The sequence below is a fragment of the Aythya marila genome (assembly GCF_965140915.1).
Source record: "Aythya marila genome assembly, chromosome: Z".
Classification (NCBI taxonomy): domain Eukaryota; kingdom Metazoa; phylum Chordata; class Aves; order Anseriformes; family Anatidae; genus Aythya; species Aythya marila.
The window spans coordinates 57,501,655-57,522,534 of record NC_139080.1 but is presented as its reverse complement, the minus strand read 5'-3'; the positions used below and the strand labels follow the sequence as shown (position 1 = coordinate 57,522,534).

The 20,880-nt window shown below is 35.0% G+C and overlaps 1 protein-coding gene across 1 annotated transcript in view; it reads left to right on the top strand.

The window, feature by feature from the left end:
* The window catches only part of ST8SIA4 (ST8 alpha-N-acetyl-neuraminide alpha-2,8-sialyltransferase 4), a 62,346-nt gene that overhangs the window by 17,449 nt on the left and 24,017 nt on the right, over positions 1–20,880 (top strand). The window contains exon 4 of the mRNA XM_082783168.1: positions 8,017–8,310. Within this exon, the coding sequence (XP_082639294.1) occupies positions 8,017–8,310 (294 nt within the window). The remainder of the gene's footprint in view (positions 1–8,016; positions 8,311–20,880) is intronic.

Here is a 20,880-nt window from a genome sequence, read left to right as displayed (position 1 = left end):
TTGTTCTGAAAAACAGTTAATGTACATACGAAGAAAATCATCAGTGCAGCCAGGTGTGTAGAATGATAAACAACATTTATATAAAACTTCATGATGCTGACTACATTATGCCTAAGTGCGATTAAAAGTATGCTGTGAAAAGTATGCTATTTGTTAAAGATATAGTCCAGATGATTTTGATAGTATTTTATGTTCTTCTCTAATAAAATCTGAAGCATAAGTACATGTGTTTGAGAGAGAGTTTTTTCTTAGAACAAGAGCTCTAATGCTAGATCCAACATGATTAATCCCATTGATTTCATGATTAAACTGATGTTGAAGGTCTGTGATATTGAAAAGGACATGGTAGACATCCAGAAGTAGTTGCAATAAGGTACAATAAACCCCAGTATCCTAAATTTTAATGTTTCTATAAAGGTGATATGAAGATATTAGTTATAACTAATCAAGACAGAGAATATATTCTTTTCCAAGAGTAAAGAAGGTAGTCAGTACCTAATATTCTGGCAGATGCTATCAGGCTTAAATTAGTGTCTTGAAAGTCATCCAAAGTTGCTAATTGGCCATTGTTCTTTGAGACATTCCAACTTTCTGTTTAACAATGCTTATAAAAGAACAGTGATCCAACGAAGACACAAGATAATTAGAATACTTCAATAAGAAGATTTAATAGACATCTAAACTAGAGGCAAATAATAAGCATGCCTGCAATCCAACAAATTTACAAGTAACACAATGCAAGTCTTCTTTAGATATTTCTGAAAGTGCATAAATAAGTAATTTTTGCAAGTCAGGTAATATCTTGTCAACATAAGCAGATTTACTGTATTTACTGAAGATTTTAAAGTGGCCTCTTTTTAGTCACTTGGTCACATAGGGTTTTATTTTGTTCTCATGGCATCAAAAATCAAGAGTCTAGGGACGTCTTCTGACAGGATAAAATGGATTAGTTCCACAAGTTTAGTAAAGTCATGCTTCCTTTGACAGTAGAAAATGTGAACCATCAAGTTAAAATAGGAAACAGACTTTGCTGTAAAAATAAATAAATAAATAAATAAAATAAAAAAACAGTGATGACTATAAACTACTTTCCTGTTTCTCATAACTATTTCCTTTTACTGTTTTTTTTTTGTTTTTTTTTTTTTTTGGATGTAGATAGATGTTGATACTATACCCAGAAAAAGCTCTGAAGCATTCTAAAATCTGACTTCATAATGTAAATTAGAATTAAAATATAAGATAATTAACCTGTCTACACAAAATGTATGAAAGGCACCGTTCTTTTGCAGCAGCTGTTTTTCACATGGTGTTGTTTTCAGCTGCTTCTTGTTTCAGCAGCTTCTTCTTTACCTGTTGGTTCAGATATATGGTGCTCATTCTATCTGAGATTTAAATAAGATTTACCCTCCCATCATCTCCACTTTCTCATGCCAGAACTCTCAAGCCAGGGCTCTGCCATCTGTGTTACCTATTACAGAACAGATGAGCTAGTTATGGTAAGTGGTACATTTTGTAATGCAGTAGTTAAGTAGAACTTTCTGAAAAATAAAATTGTTCTAGATATGTGATGTAAAACCATGATACTAAACATTGCCAAGTAATAATTTTCAGATTATTGGAATTACTTCTAACAGCCAAGAAGTACCATAATAAATTCAGAAATACAGTTCAGCTTTTGGTTCTGATTCAAATGATGCCAAAGATCAGAGGAAACATTTTTTTTTTTTTTTTTTTTTTTTAATTTGGTGTTCTTGACAGGAACTTTGCAAAGGCAGACATGAAATAGAGTTACAGGGTGTTTCTTTTTTTTTTTGTTTTTTTTTTTGTTTTTTTTGTTGTTGTTTTTTACTTAAAAAATAAAAAGGGTAAATAAGTAGTGGAATCCTGTGTTTTTGTTTTATGACAATACTTCTGGAAAAGTCCCTTTCATTTTAGTTAGCCTATGTGGAGAACACAGCTGAAATATCTAACACATGTGGACTGAAGTTGCTTGACTGCTGTAGAGCTGTTTGACAAGGAACAGCCACAAGAAGATATTAGTATTTAATTGCTTCTTAATATGTTTGTTGTTTGATCCTGTGCACTGAGGAAGATAACCCATCCCACTTCCTTCCTGATGTCTTCTTTTTGTGAGCGAGCAATTGTGATGTGAGCAGCCACAGTTAGCAGCTCTGTTCAAGAAGAAAAAGGAAGAGAGAAAAAGAAGAAAAGGACTGACCTGCTAACTGTACTCTGGGATGTGTTTTTTCATTTCAGGAGAATAGCTTAAAATTCTCTACATCTCTGCTAATCTTAATATCTAAGTGAAGAGTGGCAGTACCTTCTTTTTTCTGTGTTGTTCCTTAAATTTATAGGAAAAAAAAAACAGTTGTAAATTTGTCAGAAGCATAAGATTGAGGGTATTAATTTAGTTACATTTTGAAACTAATTTTTTGCTGTTGTTGTTACATGTAAGTAACAGCTTTTATATCCAAATATTTATTTAATGTTCCTTACTTGGAGCATTACCATTGTGCCAGTGCAGTCAAAGACAAAGAAAGCAGATCTGTTGAAAGAGAAGTTGCCAGTTAAACAGACTTAGTTCAAAACATGACTCTTCCTTGAATAATGTCATTACTATCTCATTAGACTGTTTTCAGCTCTTAAATGTGTCAGCTCCTTTTTGGCCTCTAGTTTCCTTTGTTAGCATCAAAGTGCTAAACGAATATGGCCTTCAAATGTTCTTATTCAGTGCTTTAAGTGGCCTCCCATAGACATGAGTAGCCTCCACCTCAGGAGAACCCTGCTAACCCTACTGTAACTTCCATGCTGCACCAGGAAGCCTGTTGTGGGGACAGAACACCAATGCAGAGATGTATTCTTATGTGCTGACAGAGCAAAGTGTTTGACTCCATAACACCTGTTGCTACCTACTGTTAGACCACAATACTGGATACATTCTGTAATCACAGAATCATAGAATGGTTTGGGTTGGAAGGGACCTTAAATATCATCCACTTCCAACCCCCTGCCATAGGCAGGGACACCTCCCACCAGACCAGGTTGCTCAAAACCCCATCTCAACCTGGCCTTGAACACCTCCAGGGATGAGGCATCCACAGGTTCTCTGGGCAACTTGTTCTAGTGCCTCACCATGCTCTGAGTGAAGAATTTCCTCCTGACTTCAAATTTAAATCTACCCTCTTTTAGTTTAAAACCATCCCCCTTGTCTTATCACTACACTCCCTCACAAAGATTCCTTCCCCAGCTTTCCTGCAGGCCCCCTTAGGTTCTGGAAGGCCGTTGTAAGGTCTCCCCAGAGCCTTCTCTTTTCCAGGATGAACAACCCCAACTCCTTCAGCTTGCCTTCACAGTAGAAGTGCTCCAGCCCTCTGATCATCCCTGTGGCCCTCCTCTGGACCCACTCTAACAGATCCACATCTTTCTAATTCTGGGGGCCCCAGACCTGGATGTAGCACTCCAAGTGGAGCCTCACAGTGGCAGAGCAGAGGGGGACAATCACCTCCCTCCCGTGCTGCCCTCACTCCTCTGTTGATGCAGTCCAGGATGCAGTTGGCCTTCTGGGCTGCAGTTGCACAATGATGGCTCAAGCAGTGTGCATAAGCATTTAACATTCCAACTTTGGAACAACAATTTTTTTATTTTTTATTTTAAGGAAGTTAACTATTAATTAGGTAATATAGGAGGTGATTTAAGGATCTGAGTTTAGAAGGGTAATTCAATAAGAAATTACTTCTATAAACCCATATACACATGCATATACTTATACACATGTATGAGCATGTACACATGCTCATACGTTATCCAAATGTCTCTTGAACACTGACAGGCTTGGCACATCAACCACCACCCTAGGAAGCCTGTTCCAGTGTTTGATCAATCTCATGGTGAAGAAGTTTTTCCTAATTTCCAGCCTGATTGTGCCCTGGTGCAGTTTTGTGCCATTCCCTTGTATTCTATAACTATGAACATTTCCCATTTAGGTTTTGTCCTAAATCCCTCTCTCAGCTTTTCGTTTTGTCTCATTAGACCAATGTCTGAACACTTCTGAAGAAGAGCGCTTAGAAGAAATAGGGAAGCAATTAGTCATTATATTAGTGAAAGGTAAAAATGATGTAGCTAGAGCTTCTGTTTATATGTATAAATAAATGCTTATATATATATATAATATATATTATGTATATATATTATATTATCCATAGCCTGTTAGTTTTAAAGAATACATTTACAATTAATTTTATGGGAAAACAAAACAAAATAACGACAACAGTGAAAAAGGAAAAGGATCTCAAGAAAATCATTATTTTGCAAAGTTGTTTTTGCTGGGGCAAGCAGCATTTCATCATTTTCTCTGTAAACAGTCAATAGCTTGGGCTCAGGAGAAGGAGTCCTACAAGCCATCATATAATGTGATGGATATGCTCAATGCTCATGTTTACAGCTATTTTTGTAATTGCCCAAGTCAGGTCTTCAGTGCTATGTGTGGCTATTAATTTCAACATGTTCCTATGATCTCAGTATGAGTAACTTTGCAGTAAGTTTGTTCTGCTTAGCTGTGACCTGTAGTCTGCTTTCTTGGGTTGGCTTAGGTGAAGGCAATGCCAAAGTATTTTCAGAATGAAAGGGTATGTATGTCATGGAAAATAATGGTATATTGCAGAAAATTGTGTTTTGGGGTCAAATTTTAAGCAGTATTGTAGTTTCAAAGTGTCAATAACCCAGCATGTGAAAAGCGGAAACTCAGTAAATGACAGTCTTCTATACTTCCTGCTGGATTTGGTATAGCAATGACAACTTAATACTAATAAAAATAATTTAAAAAAAAAAAAAAGGTTTTATTTATTCTGTACAAATTCCCAGGCACTTAATGGCAAAACTGTGCTGCAAAGCCCCCCTCACCTACTCATCTCTCTTGTGAATATACTTGGTGTTTTGTGCCTTACCACAAATGAGCTGGAATTAAAGAATATAAGCAGGGTAGGGCATTACATTAACTCAGAGCTGCTGAGTTAATAAACTTCTTTACTTACTTAATAGAAAATAAGTATATGTTTATGTGTGTCCATGTATAGGATTATTATTTTTTTTTTTAATGAAAGAGTCCTGGGAATTGGCAATGTGAGATTATTGATATCTACTAGCAATTTAAATAAAAATTGCCACAATTGTATGAAGCTATAGTATAGCATAAAGGTATATTGGAGATCAAAGCTCAGAAACAGGTAACAAAAACTATCAACATATACTCAGGTGTACAAGCAAATACACAATAGCCAGTGTTATTAGCACTGAAACAATCCTTTCTATGAAATTTTCTAGCACTCATCTGGAAATATGTATAATCTGGTACTAGCAGTTTAGGATGAGTGTTAAAGTTACACAAACCCTTGAATACATATGGAAACACATCTGACGTAACAGTTCTGTTTACTCCCTACTGAAGAATTACTGGAACTAATATTTTCCAACTCTGTAGATAAATATGAAGTAAATATTGAATTCTGATGCTTCTAATTTAATGAGCACTAGAATTATTCATTGAAGGAAGTAAACTCTAAGAAAATTAGGAGTGGCTTAATGAAAGTAATGCTCTTATTTTTTGGTCAACTACAACTGATATGGTAGTGTTTATTTTCTTAACACAGCTAGAAAGTACTGTAAAGCTTATCTTGTATTTGCGTTCTACTGAATTAACAATGTCAGCACTGGCAGGGTAACAGCAGCTAGTTACTTCTTTGCAAACAAAGCCTTACAAAGTTCACATGTACTTTATTACCACATCATTTGAAACTTCAGTACTACTACAAATACGTATTTGTATACTTGAATTTTTGAAAGATCATATGCTAAGAGGTGCTCAGTATTTGGAATAGAAAATGTCTTATTTTTATATTTTTAAAATGTCTTAATACCTGATTAATTCTGTAATCAGGTATTCAACGTGAGACACTGAAGCTTGAAAAATATGGTGCATAAGATTGGAAAAAAAAAAAAGTTTTTAAACAACCCCATTGTTATAGAGTACATTTGCTATTTGCTTTCTTTTATTTTCTACCTGAAAAATCTGAATATACAGCATGTTAAGAATTTATGCTGCTAGATACATGCTGTAAACCTTTCTAAAATACAGTAGTTGATATTAAACATACTACTGTTGAAACAGTAATGACATGCATTGCAGGTAGACCTTGTGTTTGATATTTTTTTTAGGCTCTATTTGAATTTACAGTGAAACACTGCTTTAAAACTGCACATGCTTTTAAACTGGAAAGAAAAAAAAAAAAAAAAAAAAAAGATTTAGGCACTAATTCTGTTGACAGGTAAGAAAAGAGCTGTCCAAAGAAATAATCATATTAGAATCATATGGCCTATGTTATTTGTGCACACTATAAATATAATGCACAGCTTTTTAAACAAGATTATATTTGTGCATAGGTTCTTCTCAAAGTTGAACAAAGAGAGAGCTTTGCAATGTTAAGCTCTGTCTCATGTTTGTAAGTAATAGATGTTGTCACCTGCATGTAACTGACTGTGCTGAAAAAAAATCCTGCTGGGCAAGAATCCTATGTTGAACAGTCCATCCTTAGAAGAGACATTTTAAAGAGCCACAGTAATTCATTGAATTTCATGGGTTGATTTTAAGTTTTCTGTCTGATTATTTTTAGATTTTATGAAACACAAAACTTTTGAGAACTCTAGATTAAAGGTTCACATGTTAATGTTTTCACAACAATTTTCAAAGCTAGTAAAAATTTTTGTTTTGTTTTGTGTGTGTGTGTGCCCTAACAATCATTTTCTAGAAGACTCTTAGCAGCCTGTAATACATGCAGAGGGTTTGTGGAACAGATATGTAAAAATACAGAAGAACATAAATCCATTTGCTAAGAAAACTTACATCTGCTCACATGTCATCAGAAACTTGAACAGCTTTATCTCCTCAGCATATGTAGGGTTTATAGTGTTAAGAACATTTATTTCTGAAGAAGACTGGACCACTTTACGTCGCAATTACAGAATAAAAATGTTGTTCTGAGGAATTAGCATTATCATCCACAGCTAGATGGTGTTAGTATCACCCTGCTGACTTGAGTTATTTTTATATCAGATGAAGATTGGCCATTAGAAGATGCTGAAGATGCTAAAGGATTAAGCTTAAGTAAAAAGTTCACAGTGCCAGAAAAGAATTGCAGAACAAAAAAAAAAAAAACCACTGTACTTGGTAGCATGCAGATGTTTCAAAAGACCTAGATCTAATATCTCTTCTTAGCATCCTTTAACCTAACAGTTTGCTAAATTGTGAAAATAGTATGCCAAGATTCAGATTTGGTGGATATCAGCTATAGGTGAATTCACTGAAGATGTTCTGGAAGTGATTTGTTTTGGTTGGGTCAAGCTCATCACAAAAATCACAATTAGTTTCTGAATTACATTTTGCAACCTGCCTCCAGTGCTGCTTATGGAGAAGTGAAATGAAATAAAAGCTAAATTTCAAAACATCCTCAGTTGCAGTGATAATCTAAAATAGAAAACAAACAACAACATAAACTTTATCGCGGGCTAAAATTAATTTGTAAATGATATTTAAATACTCTATTGTACAAAAATGCAACGACTAACCTGTATAAATTATACCTTAATTGGCTGATTTGGTTTCCTTTAAGACTGTGAGCAATTGGTAACAAGACGACCAATGAATGCTAATGACAGGTAACAGGTGTTAGAAGGCATACTCCAGCTGGCGATGCATGTTAAAGCATGATTACATGGCTTTCAGTTGTACAGAAAGCTGTCTTCATCACAGAATTACTTACATTCAATGTTTAAAAAAAAAAGTCTAAAGAGCGTTCAAGGTGGTAAAATGCTATATGCTATCACACCTATTACCACTGGTAGCTTTCCTTCATGTAGATTGAAATGGACTTGCCTGTTCATTTTCAGCTTTTCTTTCATGCATACATTTTTCTGAGTTAATATTTCATATTTATTTTCATTTTCCATTGATTTCTTCCTCTTCAGGTGCAATCTAGCTCCTGTGGTGGAGTTTGCTGCAGATGTGGGAACTAAATCTGATTTTATTACCATGAACCCATCAGTTGTACAAAGAGCATTTGGAGGCTTTCGGAATGAGAGTGACAGAGAAAAATTTGTGCATAGACTATCCATGCTGAATGACAGTGTCCTTTGGATCCCTGCTTTCATGGTCAAAGGCGGAGAGAAGCATGTGGAGTGGGTTAATGCATTAATCCTTAAGAATAAATTGAAAGTGCGAACCGCCTATCCATCACTGAGACTTATTCATGCTGTCAGAGGGTAAGTGTCTGGAAAAGACTGGTCTGTCCTTGGCACAGTGAAACTCGTAACTAGAATTCTTAGCAGTCAGGAAAAAGAGCAAGTAAAATGTTAAAAGGATTAACATATTTCCATTATCGATTTAATGGATAGCATTAATGAAGAAACAAGCTTGTTTGCTAATAAATGTCCACTCATCTGGCCTGTTCTAATACAAACAACTGAAATGCATTAGCACAACAGCTTTTCGCTTCTGCTTTTATGTACAACATATCTTTATGATCATTACAGTGAGAAATTGATGAAAATTAAACTGTATTCAAAGGATATGTGGTAATCTTAGCAAATCAAAAGACAATGAAAGTGCTGCATGTCTTCTTTTGGGCAAGGCTATGGAGATAAAAAATAAATTTAGGTAGCATAGGGGGGTAAAGTAACAACCATATAAGTAACGAAGTCTGGCAGATGTGAAAATTAGACCCTTCCCAAAATGTCTAGGATTTTGTAGCACACTTTCTATTTTTGAATTTAGCCGGATGCTTGGTCAATTCAAGAACAGTGACCAGAATCACTGAAAACATTAATGTGATAAGTTGTTGAAAAAAGGTATATATATGTCCATGCTTCATGCAAATACTTGTTTTTTCAAGCTCATAATCAAACAAGACTTTTAGTTGAAGTCTCCAATGTCTTTGCCACTCCAAATAAGAGTATGTAGAGCCATTTACACAAAACATTCAGAAGATAATGGTATTGTAATATCTGTTATGCGAATTATGACATTATGCTACTACTCAGATTTTTTTCCTTGAACTATCCTTTGTGGGTTTGGGGAAATGTCTTACCATATTGGTTTGTACAACAATTAATAGTTATGTGTCTGACTGAAAAGCTTGCTCTGTTACAACATGAGAGATAAGAACAGAGGGAGTTGATCTGATGACCCAATACAGTATGAGAATATGAGAATGAAGCTCATAAATATGTTGTTCTTGAGAATATTAAGGCTTTTGGATGTGCTCTTCTCCTCCTACCATGTTCCAGATAGATAAATGTGGCATTCTTCATGTGGTATAATTCTAGCTGGGGAAAAAAAAAAAAAAAAAGAAGGCTGTCCCTTTTGGAATTTGTCTCCTATGATTTCTTGCTGTGTTGTTCAGTTTGCTGGTGGATAGTTGTATTGTTGTACAGTTGCAATTTAGCTATTTATGGGCCTTTACTGTGTTGAATTTTTGTATATTCAGGGTTCCCATAGCACATGGATAAGTGCAGTAGTTTTTACAAGTGTGTATAAATCTGAAGAAATTAAGTTCACTTTCAGTTTAAAAACAGTTGTTCTCATTTCCGTCTTCTAGATCTATGCAAAATTATAAAATGTGAGTGTTAATTCAGAATATTTAGTTTTTCAATTCACCAACCTGAAACTCCTGTACAGGGGCTCAACTTAGAGAATTAGCATCTTTATTTTCTCTTTGAAAGAAAAGCAACAGAAGCTGTCATCAGAATTGCTGATGAAAATTTAGACTATAATGTATGTCAAATTATAACTAGCAATGTCATCTGATATAACTACGCATTTTTGTCACATTGTTGAATCTGTCCTCTAATCCTTAGCCCCTCCACTTTCAAACTTTCTTGTTTTATCACATTGCTTTTGTTGTTGTTGTTCTTTTGGGAGATAACTCAATATAACCATATATTCTTTGCTGTTCTTTTTGTAGTTGTTGTTGTTGTTTTGTTGTTGTTTGTTTGTTTGTTTGTTTTTGTAATTTGAAAAAGAACAAAATAAGTCAAAAATTACATGTGAAATTTATCTTTAGTCTAACAACTTTAAAAAGTGTGATGCATGAGGCAAGTATGCCTTTATGAGTCAAATTTGGATATGATACAGCTAGCAACAATGCATTTGGAACACCAGCCCATAATAATGAGGTTTGTATTACAGAAAAGTTAAATTTAGGGATCAAGTATTGTCTCTTTCAAGGATGCGTTACACCTCTTTAAGATCTCGTTCATTTATATCTTAAATGGAATACCATGGCAGTATGAGAAATAGATAAGCAAAAAATATTTTTAAATTAAACTGTGCCTGATCTAAAAAATAATACTTTCCACAAATAATAGTATGATTGAATCTTTCCACTTTGAATGGTAAGACTTGTCAAGACTTAAGCGAGTTATGAGTGTAACTAGTTTGAAACTAGAGTGCAGCTAACTCCACTGCTATTTAAAGCAAAGTGTGCAACTTAGCTACTTAATCTTAGTTTTAAGGAAAATCTTCATAAAGCTGTATTCTAGGTGTAGATATCTGTTGTACTTATGTTTATTTCAAATCTACTGTAAAGTGATAACTTATGAGCCTTTGAAGAGACACTTCCTAAAATGAAACTCCTATAGAATATTCCTTGTCATATGAATCTGAACTATTTGTGTACTTTTTTTGTTGTTGTTGATAGTTTTGCAAGGTGTGTGTTTTTAAGCATAAGTCTTTGCAACCATGTTAAGTAAGCAGTGATGATCTGGTGAGGGCCCATGCAAAACAACAACAACAACAACAAAATAAAATAAACAGAATGTGAAGACTGCTTTTAGTTGGATGAGAAAACAGGAAATCTACCCTCAAAAGTGCATGTTAAAACACATAGCAAGACCTGTGCAGAGCATCTAATCTCCTTAATAGGGTGTCTGAGCACATGTACAAGATTGAAAACGCAAGGTTTATGCTACATCTTAAGGTGTCTTAAGCCATAATATGGTGATGGAATTTGAGTTATTGAGAAAAAAAATGATAAGGAAATATGAGCTGCAGGAGGTATTTTCTGTAGATTGCCTTCCTTTACATGAGGAAATTATTGGCATATACACCTGCAACCTTTGTTTTGTGGATTGTGAGCATTCTCAAATACTTCTATCTTCGTGTCTGAAAGTATGAATGAACGAATTAATGAATGATTTTTATTAAAATATAAAAATGCTTAGAGTGGACAGACAGGAATGTAGCATTTGTAATCACTGTCCTCCATTAATATTTGTAACGTCCCCAAGTTCCTTTCAATCTTTATTCAAATAAAAATCCACTTTTGTTTCCCTTTTCTTGTCTTGATACTGTCAAAGCATTCCGTCTTTATTTGAGAATAAATTATTACTTAATGCAGGGTATTCATTTGAAGCTAGTTAGTGCTACTTTAATTTATACTTTAAAGATAAGAGAATCACTCAAGAAAGTCAGTGTAGCTCATGTTGCTTCCTATATTGTAAAATCTTTCCAAAGTCATAACAACTAAAACACAATGAAAGTTTTCTTCAACTATTCCAAAGACAACACCAGGAGGCTCAACTGAACTAGTGTCTTTAATTTGAAAGCATTTGCTTATGAAGATGAATAAAAGGTCAAATTTTGAGGGCTGCACCACATCTATATCATTTACCTGGGTGAAATGAGGCTTATATTTGAAACTTAAACGTATTTCATTACAACTACAAGTGTTCATAATCTAAAAATACAAAATGTGTTTCAGGCCTAACAATTGCCTAAGATGAGACAATATCTATTGTTTAGAATAGATAGAAATAAAACTTCTTTCTTTTTTTTTTCCCTGAAAAACAAATTGCTCATGTAAATTTAATTGATATTTGAGACAATATCTATTGTTTAGAATAGATAGAATTAAAACTTCTTTCTTTTTTTTTTCCCTGAAAAACAAATTGCTCATGTAAATTTAATTGATATCAAGAATTCTTTGAGTTAATTCACCTAAAATTTTATGAAAAATATGGAAATGTAATGTATTTTGGGCTAAATGATTTCATAATGCTCATAGTAATTTCAATTTGACATAATGTAGTAACAGAGATGAGTGATGCTGAAGAGACCAAGCTGATAGCCATAAGATTTGGAAAGGATTCTCTCTATTCTTTTTATTTGTACCACCCTGCCATATTGTTCAAGCAATTTTTTTTTATTATTTTATTTTTTTCCTTCATCTATCTTTAAAGCATAAGCTTCTTCCAAACATAGGACACTAATTTTCTTAGACTGGTGTTCCAATCTAGAATCACTACATTCTGCGTACAGTTTTAAATAATAACAGAGCATTTTTGCTGCAATCAGATATTGCACTGAAATTCTGTCTCTTATTTTTCCTTCACTTTTAATAAAAGCAACTTTCTGAGTTGCACCTAGTGTTTGGGAATTGCTTTTGATCACATTGTAGCATTAAAATGCGTATTTTGATAACATTTTAAAAAACTTTTTTCTGTCCATTTGTGCAGGTTTTGGGTCATAAAAAAGGTAATGTGGTGTTTGAAAAATAAATTGCTTTTTGGCAGATTCCATGCCTTATTAAACATCTGTGAGTGATAGCTACTCCTTTAAAATCTCAGAGGGATTCAAAGTTTTGAGAATAGATTATGTAAATACTAAGTCTAACATGGTAACTTTTTTAACCAGTACCATAAATTTTAAATGGCTGATGGATTCAGATTTTAGACTTCAGTAGAGACCAAGAGGATCAAGTAGTTTCATGTGATAATTTATTTTCTCTGTTTTTCTTTTACACTTGGGCACAAATTTTGTATTTCAAGTTAGAACATGGAATTTGGAATGTGATTTGGGGGCAGATGGGTGATTTTCTCATGAAGTGTTTCTAAGGGTGTTTTTTTATGGAATTTTTAATTTAATTGTGCACGTTATTGACAAAATAATTGAGGTAGTCAGTACCTAACAGAGTGTAAGATGGAAGTAGAATCTATAGATGAAGAGTTCAGTTGATTAAAAGGATTCTATGTTCCCTGATGACACTTCTAGGAAGGCTAATTATAAAGTAATTACGATGTACAAACCACATTACCTTTTTTTTTTTTTTTTTTTTTTTTTTTTTAGTTGAATTTAGTAACAAATTTCAAAAACCTTGTTTTATTAATAGATCTGAGATTTTAAACTGAATCCTTTCATTAGGATTATTTTTAATGATATATTATTCCATGTAAGTGATACTTTTTGAGGTGTGGAGTGTGTCTACTCTCAGTAGCAGAGCTCTACTGGAAGATGCGTTAAACTGCAAGCAAATGGGAACTGAGTTTACTGGGATCAGAATCCAGTTGTTCTATGTTACATTCAGTAGTAGCAGACAAACAAATCTGAAAGATCTGAGCAGATACCTTCTGCTATGGATCGTGCTCTGCAGTTCCCCAGAGGGAGTAAGGAGAACTCTTGAGGCTAGACATGATGTTAAAATAATAGGTGGAGGCCAGGGTTAACTCCCAGAGCCCACGTCTGCCTATCCTGGTGCATACTGGAAGACATAGCCTAAAGATGGAGAAACCCCCTCACCCAGTGCCCAGTGCCGTCTTGTCTTCTGTAGTGTTCTGAGAAGTTTTTTCTCATGTTTCCTCCCCTGATTCCTCAAAACAAAGTTCTCACACACATCTTAATGTGTGAGAATGTTTTCTTTTTTTTTTTTTTTTTTTTTTTCCTGTTGGAGTCATCCCATGAGCTATTAGTCACTCGGCAGCAGTAAATTGTTGCAGTTGCTTCACATAAAATTCCTTGGCCTTTTGGGTATGGAACAATCATATGGACATCCTGTGGGATTTGCCTGGGCTCTGCTTGCTTCCTCCTTGCTACTGCCTGTATGAGAGTGGTGGTATTGGACTTGATCCTACATTAAACACAGCAGAATTCCCACTGAAAACTCTGTGCTGTGCCTGTGTAAAGAGTATGCTGTGCCTATTTATGGTCTCTTTTCAGTGCAGAGTCTTTTTCCTTTTGTTAGTGAAACCAAACAGCTGGTGTTTGAGTAGAGTGACCTTTTACACAGCTTCACCGCAGCTCCAGAGTCCTTCACTCTGGGAAATACAGAAGTACTCTGAGAAACTGAAACATGCAGAAATCGAATAGTTCTCCAGCAGCTTTGTGCTAATAAAGAAACAATTGCTGGGAGCAATCAATATTGTAAAACACCTTTCTTTCTTGTACTGCTAGGAGATTTGTTTTTCATTGCTAAAATATATTCCTTAAAAAAAAAGATGTTTTCATGTACATGAATGACAATCACTGCAGAAAACAAAAAAAAAAAAAGAAAAGCAAGGCTATTAGGCTGAAAATAAAATAATATATCTCTCATATCATGTCAGACAAATATTCAAAATATTTGGGGAAAAAACAAAACAACAAAAACAAACAAACAAAAAACACACAGTTGCCCACTCTCCAGTGTAGTACACTCCCATTTTCCATAAATGTGAGTGTTAAAATAGTTATGTGTTACAGGTACCCTTCTGGCCATGAATAATCTGTCAGTAGAGCTGGCTTTGTTCACTAGGTTTTTCAAACAAATAGGATGCCAGTCACTTCAGATTTTCAGAACTTGCCTATTGTCTGAACTCTTTCCTAGTTCTCTGAATTCTTGTGAGAGGAGTAGGTGGCACTTCCCTTCCTGAAGCTGCAAAGCTGCTCTTGGCCCAGCAGCTGATGACCAGGAGAGCAGGACCATGGCAGACCAAAAGACTCCTCTGGTGTAGAGGTTCTCAGCATGTTCTTCACTTTCCTTTGCACAAGGTTCTCATGTTTGGGGAATGTTTAGTAAGATCTGTCAAGAGATATGACACTTCTGGGGAGAAAAAAGTCATATTTTTAATGGGAGCAAACCCAATTAAAGTAGTGGAGGACACAAGAGGGAAATTGAACATGTCTGTTTTTTATACGGTATATTTTTTGTAGTCACTAAAGTAGACCCTGAAGAGTTTGGTCATGACTGTAGGGAGAGAAGTTTTATTCTTATTTTCATTAATCTGCTGATAATAAGATCCTGGTTTTGTTTGTTTGTTTGTTTTTGTGCTTGTTTTTCTTTGCTGCATCAGCTGCTTTGTTCCTAATTATCAGCAATGAATGTACTTAGGACTTGTAAAATTTACTCTCCTAAGGTTAAATTTCAGTTTCAAGTAGAGGAAAGCAACGAAATTAGTTATAGGAAAAATAGTAAAGGAATTGATTTTTGTCAAGTTTTTGACGTTTAGTTTGTTTACTGTGAGCAACAGCACTGTGCCTGATGTCAGTGACTTAGCAACTAAGTAGGGAATAAATTACACGTAGTTTATTCATACAGCATAAACTGTATGAATAGTATATGTTTAAATTGTACAGCAATTTTGCCACTGTTCTTTTTCTTTTTTTTTTTTTTTTTTTTAATCTTTGTGTGCAAAAAAAAAAATATCTCTTAATTTCTGTGTTTCTGAAAAATATACAAATATGTTAAATTAATTAACTCTAATTTCTCCATATCCTGTAAAAGTAATTGTAGATGTTCAGTGGAAAAGCAAACCAGAAACTGTTTTTATTTCTACAGAGAGCCACCTTAGACAGGTACTGTTAATAGGATGAGGAATAGCTTTTCTGTTTTTATGATACATCAGTTGAACTGTCTGTAAATTCTGTATGATACACGTGTGGATGAGAAGATTCTATCAGTTTTACTTCCTATTTTAAAGGAAGGTGAAAACTTACAACAATTCTACTTTTGATTTCAGTGGAATGCTTAGAGTTTTCAAAGATGTGTGTATTTATCTTTCATCTTAGTGAACTTTTATGATGAGTAGCAGTTGTGTGGAGTATCTTACCAGTAACTGATCTTTTCCTATGATTAGTTAATTACTGATGTAAAGTGGAAATAAGCAAACAAATATAGCTTTAAATGATCTGGATAAAAATGGCCTTGCTTCTGAACTTTTCAGTAAAACCGAAGAGCATTGTTATGATATGATAAATTCTACTAGTTCTAAACATATTAATATCTTTTACCAAATTGATCCCTCATCTGAAGGAAAAAAAAAAAAAAAAAAAAAAAAAAAGTAAGTAGGCTAAGTGATTTTCTCTCTTGATCTATGTTACATGTGTTGTGGTTTTTTTTTGTTTTGTTTTGGGGGGACAGAAGAGACATAGAGAAGATAGAAATGGATATACATACTTGTGATTGCTCCTCTTGTTGTTCTGTGACACTTCTGACTGTCACACTGACTTTAAACAGAGCTAGAAAAATAGCAGTGCAAGCTATATTTTTCTACATGGATGACTGTGATAGATGACAGGTGATGATGGCAGGCCCTGAAGGTTACCTTTTACTCCAACTCAAATAATTGGATTGTTTATGAAAGTGAATAAACAGTTCAGTCCGTCAGTTAAATAATATGCTAGGATAAGCCTTATAATGGTGTCATTGTAAGAATTAGCAGTTTGGCCTAATGTCTTTCATAGTGTCCCCTTTTAATTCACTCAAGCTTCTTCAAGAACATCTTAATGGGTTGTCTGAAGTCTTTGGGTTCCTTTTTATGCATTGAGAAAGACTTCAATTTAGGCTTTTTATACCTAAAGTTAACAAATGTCAAGGCTAATAGCTACCTTCCTCCCATAGATAGTTTGCGGGGAAGTAGTCTATGTCTTCCTTTTACACAAGCTGTTCAGGATTTAGAGTACTTCCATTATATACAAGAAAAGCTCTTGTTCCTTCCACTTTGTGAGATTTACTAAGTCTGGCTGGGATGGAGCTTTCTTCATAGCAGCACTGTGCCAAAATGCAGGTGCCATTTTTTAGATTTGTGGCTAAAACAGTGCTGATGATACACCTGTATTTTGGCTATTGCTGAACACAGCTTGCAAAGCATCTAGGTCTTTCCATATCTGACCCCAAAAGGAGTAGTCAGGGGTGGACAAGAGGCCAGGAGGAGACAGCCAGGACAGATGACCTGGGATGACCAAAGGCATATTCATAATGTCACACTTGGCCAAATAAAATTAAAATAAATCAGAAAAAGAAGGGATTTTTGTCGTCCAAGACAGCTGGTGGTGAAAGCCTGATGGGCTGGGCCTCATCAGTCTGCTTGTGGAAGGTGCTGAGATACTGCCTTTGCATTGCCTTTTTTTTTTTTTTTTTTTTTTTGCCTCTTCATGTTGTAAGCTGTCTTTATCTTGACCCGTGAGTTGTCATGCCCTCTTCCTCTTCCTGCCCTTTCCTCCATCCCACTGGGGAGGGAGCAAACACCTATATGAGTGCTTGGCTGCTGGTCACCACATGAGGGAAGGAATGTATTTGAGTATGTGCTAAATCAGCCAAGTATAGGCTTTTTGGTGACTCGAGGAAGTCTTCTGGCCTGTTTGGCTTTGCATCAGAGAATTAAGAGACTTTGCATGTTACAGGGTGAGATAATGAGTAACATTACTTTTTTAAGGCACTCATGAAATTAGAAGGCAAGGCGGTTAGGTCACTACTGTAATGTGTACAGCGGTTTTGAGCACAGAACATATTTTGAACAAACATGACTGGTCAGGTGGTAGTTCTGTGCTTTCTTGGAGTTAGAAGACACACCGTAGCTGAGTTAGAAACTGGGTGCTTGAGTTTCAGGGGGAGTGAGATTTAAATCTCTTGTGAGGCCTCATTTCCTTCCCACGCTAGACTGAAGATTCTGCCTTGCTGTACATCTGTCTTAAGCACCACTTTCAGCAGAGGCTGGTTCCTCGAGATACTGTTTTTAGGGCTCCTGCTGTCCTCATGCTCCTATGTAGACATGAGGACACATTCATATACGTGTGGGAGATTAAGTTCTGTGGGGATTCATATTATAGACATAATAGGATGAGTTTGCTGCACTGAAGTAAATTTTTTTGAGGTTTCTCCTTCAGACTTCAGGAAGTGAAATTACGGGCCACAAGAAAAGTTGAGTACAACCTGTATTTGTGAAATGTAAAACAAACAAACTAAAAAACACCACCTTTTATTTTTACATTGTTTTTCAATATTTCCATATTGAAATGTTTGATGTACCTCATGAGCATTTTGGAGACATCTTATTTGCGTTTTTCTTTCTGTTTTTTAGTGGGCACAAGAGTCATTATTTACGTTCTTTGAAGCATGCATTTAGTGAAATACTCAAAGAAAATTGACTTTGAGAAAGTTATTGCTAGATCTTGTATTTCTTTTTAAACTTAGTTGTGCTTTATTGGCTAGCAGTGGGATAGAGCAGAATTTCCAATCCGAATGAGTAATAGTTCCCTCTTACAAGTCAAAAAGACATGCAAAATGATCTAAGACCCTACCAAGAGTAAGAGCAACTACTGTTTTCAGAATGTCTATGAGGCTCATGAGGTTTTTGTTTTTTTTTTTTTTTATTTTTTTTTTCCTTCTTCATTTCAATGTAAATGTGGGTACACTCACCAGAGGTGCAAAGAGGAAGGAGAGGAAATAGTGGGCATATCAGAGTCATACTGAAACCAACAGGTGGCATGTCTTAGTCTTATGTCAAAATCTTTGACATGTAACATGCAGAAATGTGTAATATGCATAAGGCCTGAGAGGATAGTATCCTTGTGATTGTTCCAGGGTGCTACAATGTAAAATTCATCTGTGGGCTTTGCAGACTGTTTGAATGGCCCTTTTCACCTTTAATCTATAAGGGACAGAAGATCACTATGGAACACAGACCATGAAACATAGCTCTTGATGACAGAAAGCTTTCAGAAAATAATCTTGAGTGTATTTTTTGTTTATTTGCTTGATATTTTATGTTTTAGTTCCTTTTGCAGAGCTAGGAGTCCTTTAAAAATGACACAGGCAAAAAACTTCAGGGCTGATAAAGACAGGATCCAGGAAGAACATTTCTTTCAAAGTGTGTTCTCCTTTCTCAATAGTGATGTACACCCACTGGGAAGCTGCATGGCCACATGAAACCTCACAAGCATAGCTGTGAGCCTTGCAGTGGAAACTGTGTGCTTGCTGTAGGGGATGGGTGTAAGCTGGTGCAGGGTTTGACCTGTAGACCATTGATAACCATTGAGATTTCTGCTGCTTGCAAGGTGTTGTTGTGTGATTTTTATTATTTTTTTTTTTTTTTTTAAGTAGAGACACTGATGAGCTTTAGTTAGTGGAGTTATCTGAGTCCCCAGGGATGTTTCACAGCAGGAACAAATCCACAGGGATGATGCTGACTGGCTGTTGAGTCAATTAAGAGGTGAACTGCATGAATTCTGGGAAGGGAGTTTGCGGGTATGTGGGTAAATGAAAATTTGGCTGATGCATTTGGAAATCTCAGTTCTGTGATGTTGTTGGTAGTGAACATCTGTCCTTTTCCTACTGAATCCACCTAGAGAGCAGTTGGCTTCTCACTGACAAGGGTAATGCAGAAGGGCAATGTTGTAGATTGCAGGATTTGCTTGACCATCTTCTGGTTTTAGCTTATGTGATTGCCAAGCATTTGTTGCTGTTTTGTTACCATGATTGTCCTCTGAAACAGGTGAAAGAGAAGAGGAAATCTGTCTTTCTGGTTTTGTTTTCAATTTCTTTAACTTGTCTGTAATATGCAAAGCAAGTTCAGCCAAAAATATCTGGGAAATATGCCAAAGAGTAAACACACTTTGTTCCTGTAACACTGATGTTTTGAAATTGAGTAGCTTGCATTCAGACTGAAGATCTCCCTTCAAATTGTTGTTAATTTACATGGCTGAAGGTAACTTAGTAAAGCCATGGACATTATACCATGGCTAGCTAAATAGTAAGTAAGTAAGGGAGTTCATTTTTTTCTTAAATATTTTAACGAAGAAAGAGACAAGTACTTCCTTTCTTTGTAAAAGAAATGTTAAAAATGCATTCATGCTGCTACTTTTTTTTTATGTAATCTTGCAGTTAAGTGAACTAATTGATTTGTTGGTTTTTTTTTTTTTTTTTTTCAATATATTTACTTTTTTCTTTATAACAGCAGAAATAAAAGTAGAAAACTACTCACCTAAATACCTTTATTGATGCATTTAAAAATGTAAGAAACACACAAAAATAAAGTAAGTTAAACAAAAGAGAGGACATATCGCCTTTTTTTTTTTTTTTTTTTTTTGCATGTACTAACCAGTCACAACAAAGTGGTTGCTGTTATTTTTTTTTCCATATTTCTCTATACTCCTTTCTGAAATATGTAGATGAAAAGATAAATTAATGAAGAAAGCTGTCACATCAGCAAAACTTGGAAGCTAAAGATGGGAAATCTTTCTGAAGGAAAAACATACAGTAATCTCCCTACCTGAAAACCACAGGAATTTATGTCAAAAATTACTTGAAAAAATAGTAGTGAAATCTGCAGCCTTCCTCATAGGTATCACATGTTTATTTCTGAGCTAGTGTAGCAGTGACCAAGACCAGTTTTTTCGCAGCATGTCTTTGTGAAACCAGTTAGTGGGCTTGGCAGAGCTCCAATCATATCATATTGCTGCTAATTGACATTATGGTTGGTATTGTTTGCAGTGACTCTAGAGCTTAATAGAATGTGAAAACTGAACAGCAGTCTGTCTTTATAGGTGTTTCTTTGGCATGGCAGCATGTGGACTCCTCTCTATTAGTAAAGTGTGTTTTTCATATTTGATGACCTTTGTAAGGAGGTGAATCTCTCAGTTCTCCTGAGTTGTGCAGTAGGTTGTAGTGCAACCAATTGTTTCTATTTGATCGTGTTGTTGAAAATGTGCTTTTGTGAATTTTTTGTTTGTTTGTTTTGTTTTGTTTTGTTTTTTGGCTGTATGTAGTTTCGTAGAATCTTGATCCTAAGGAGTAAGGAGTAATT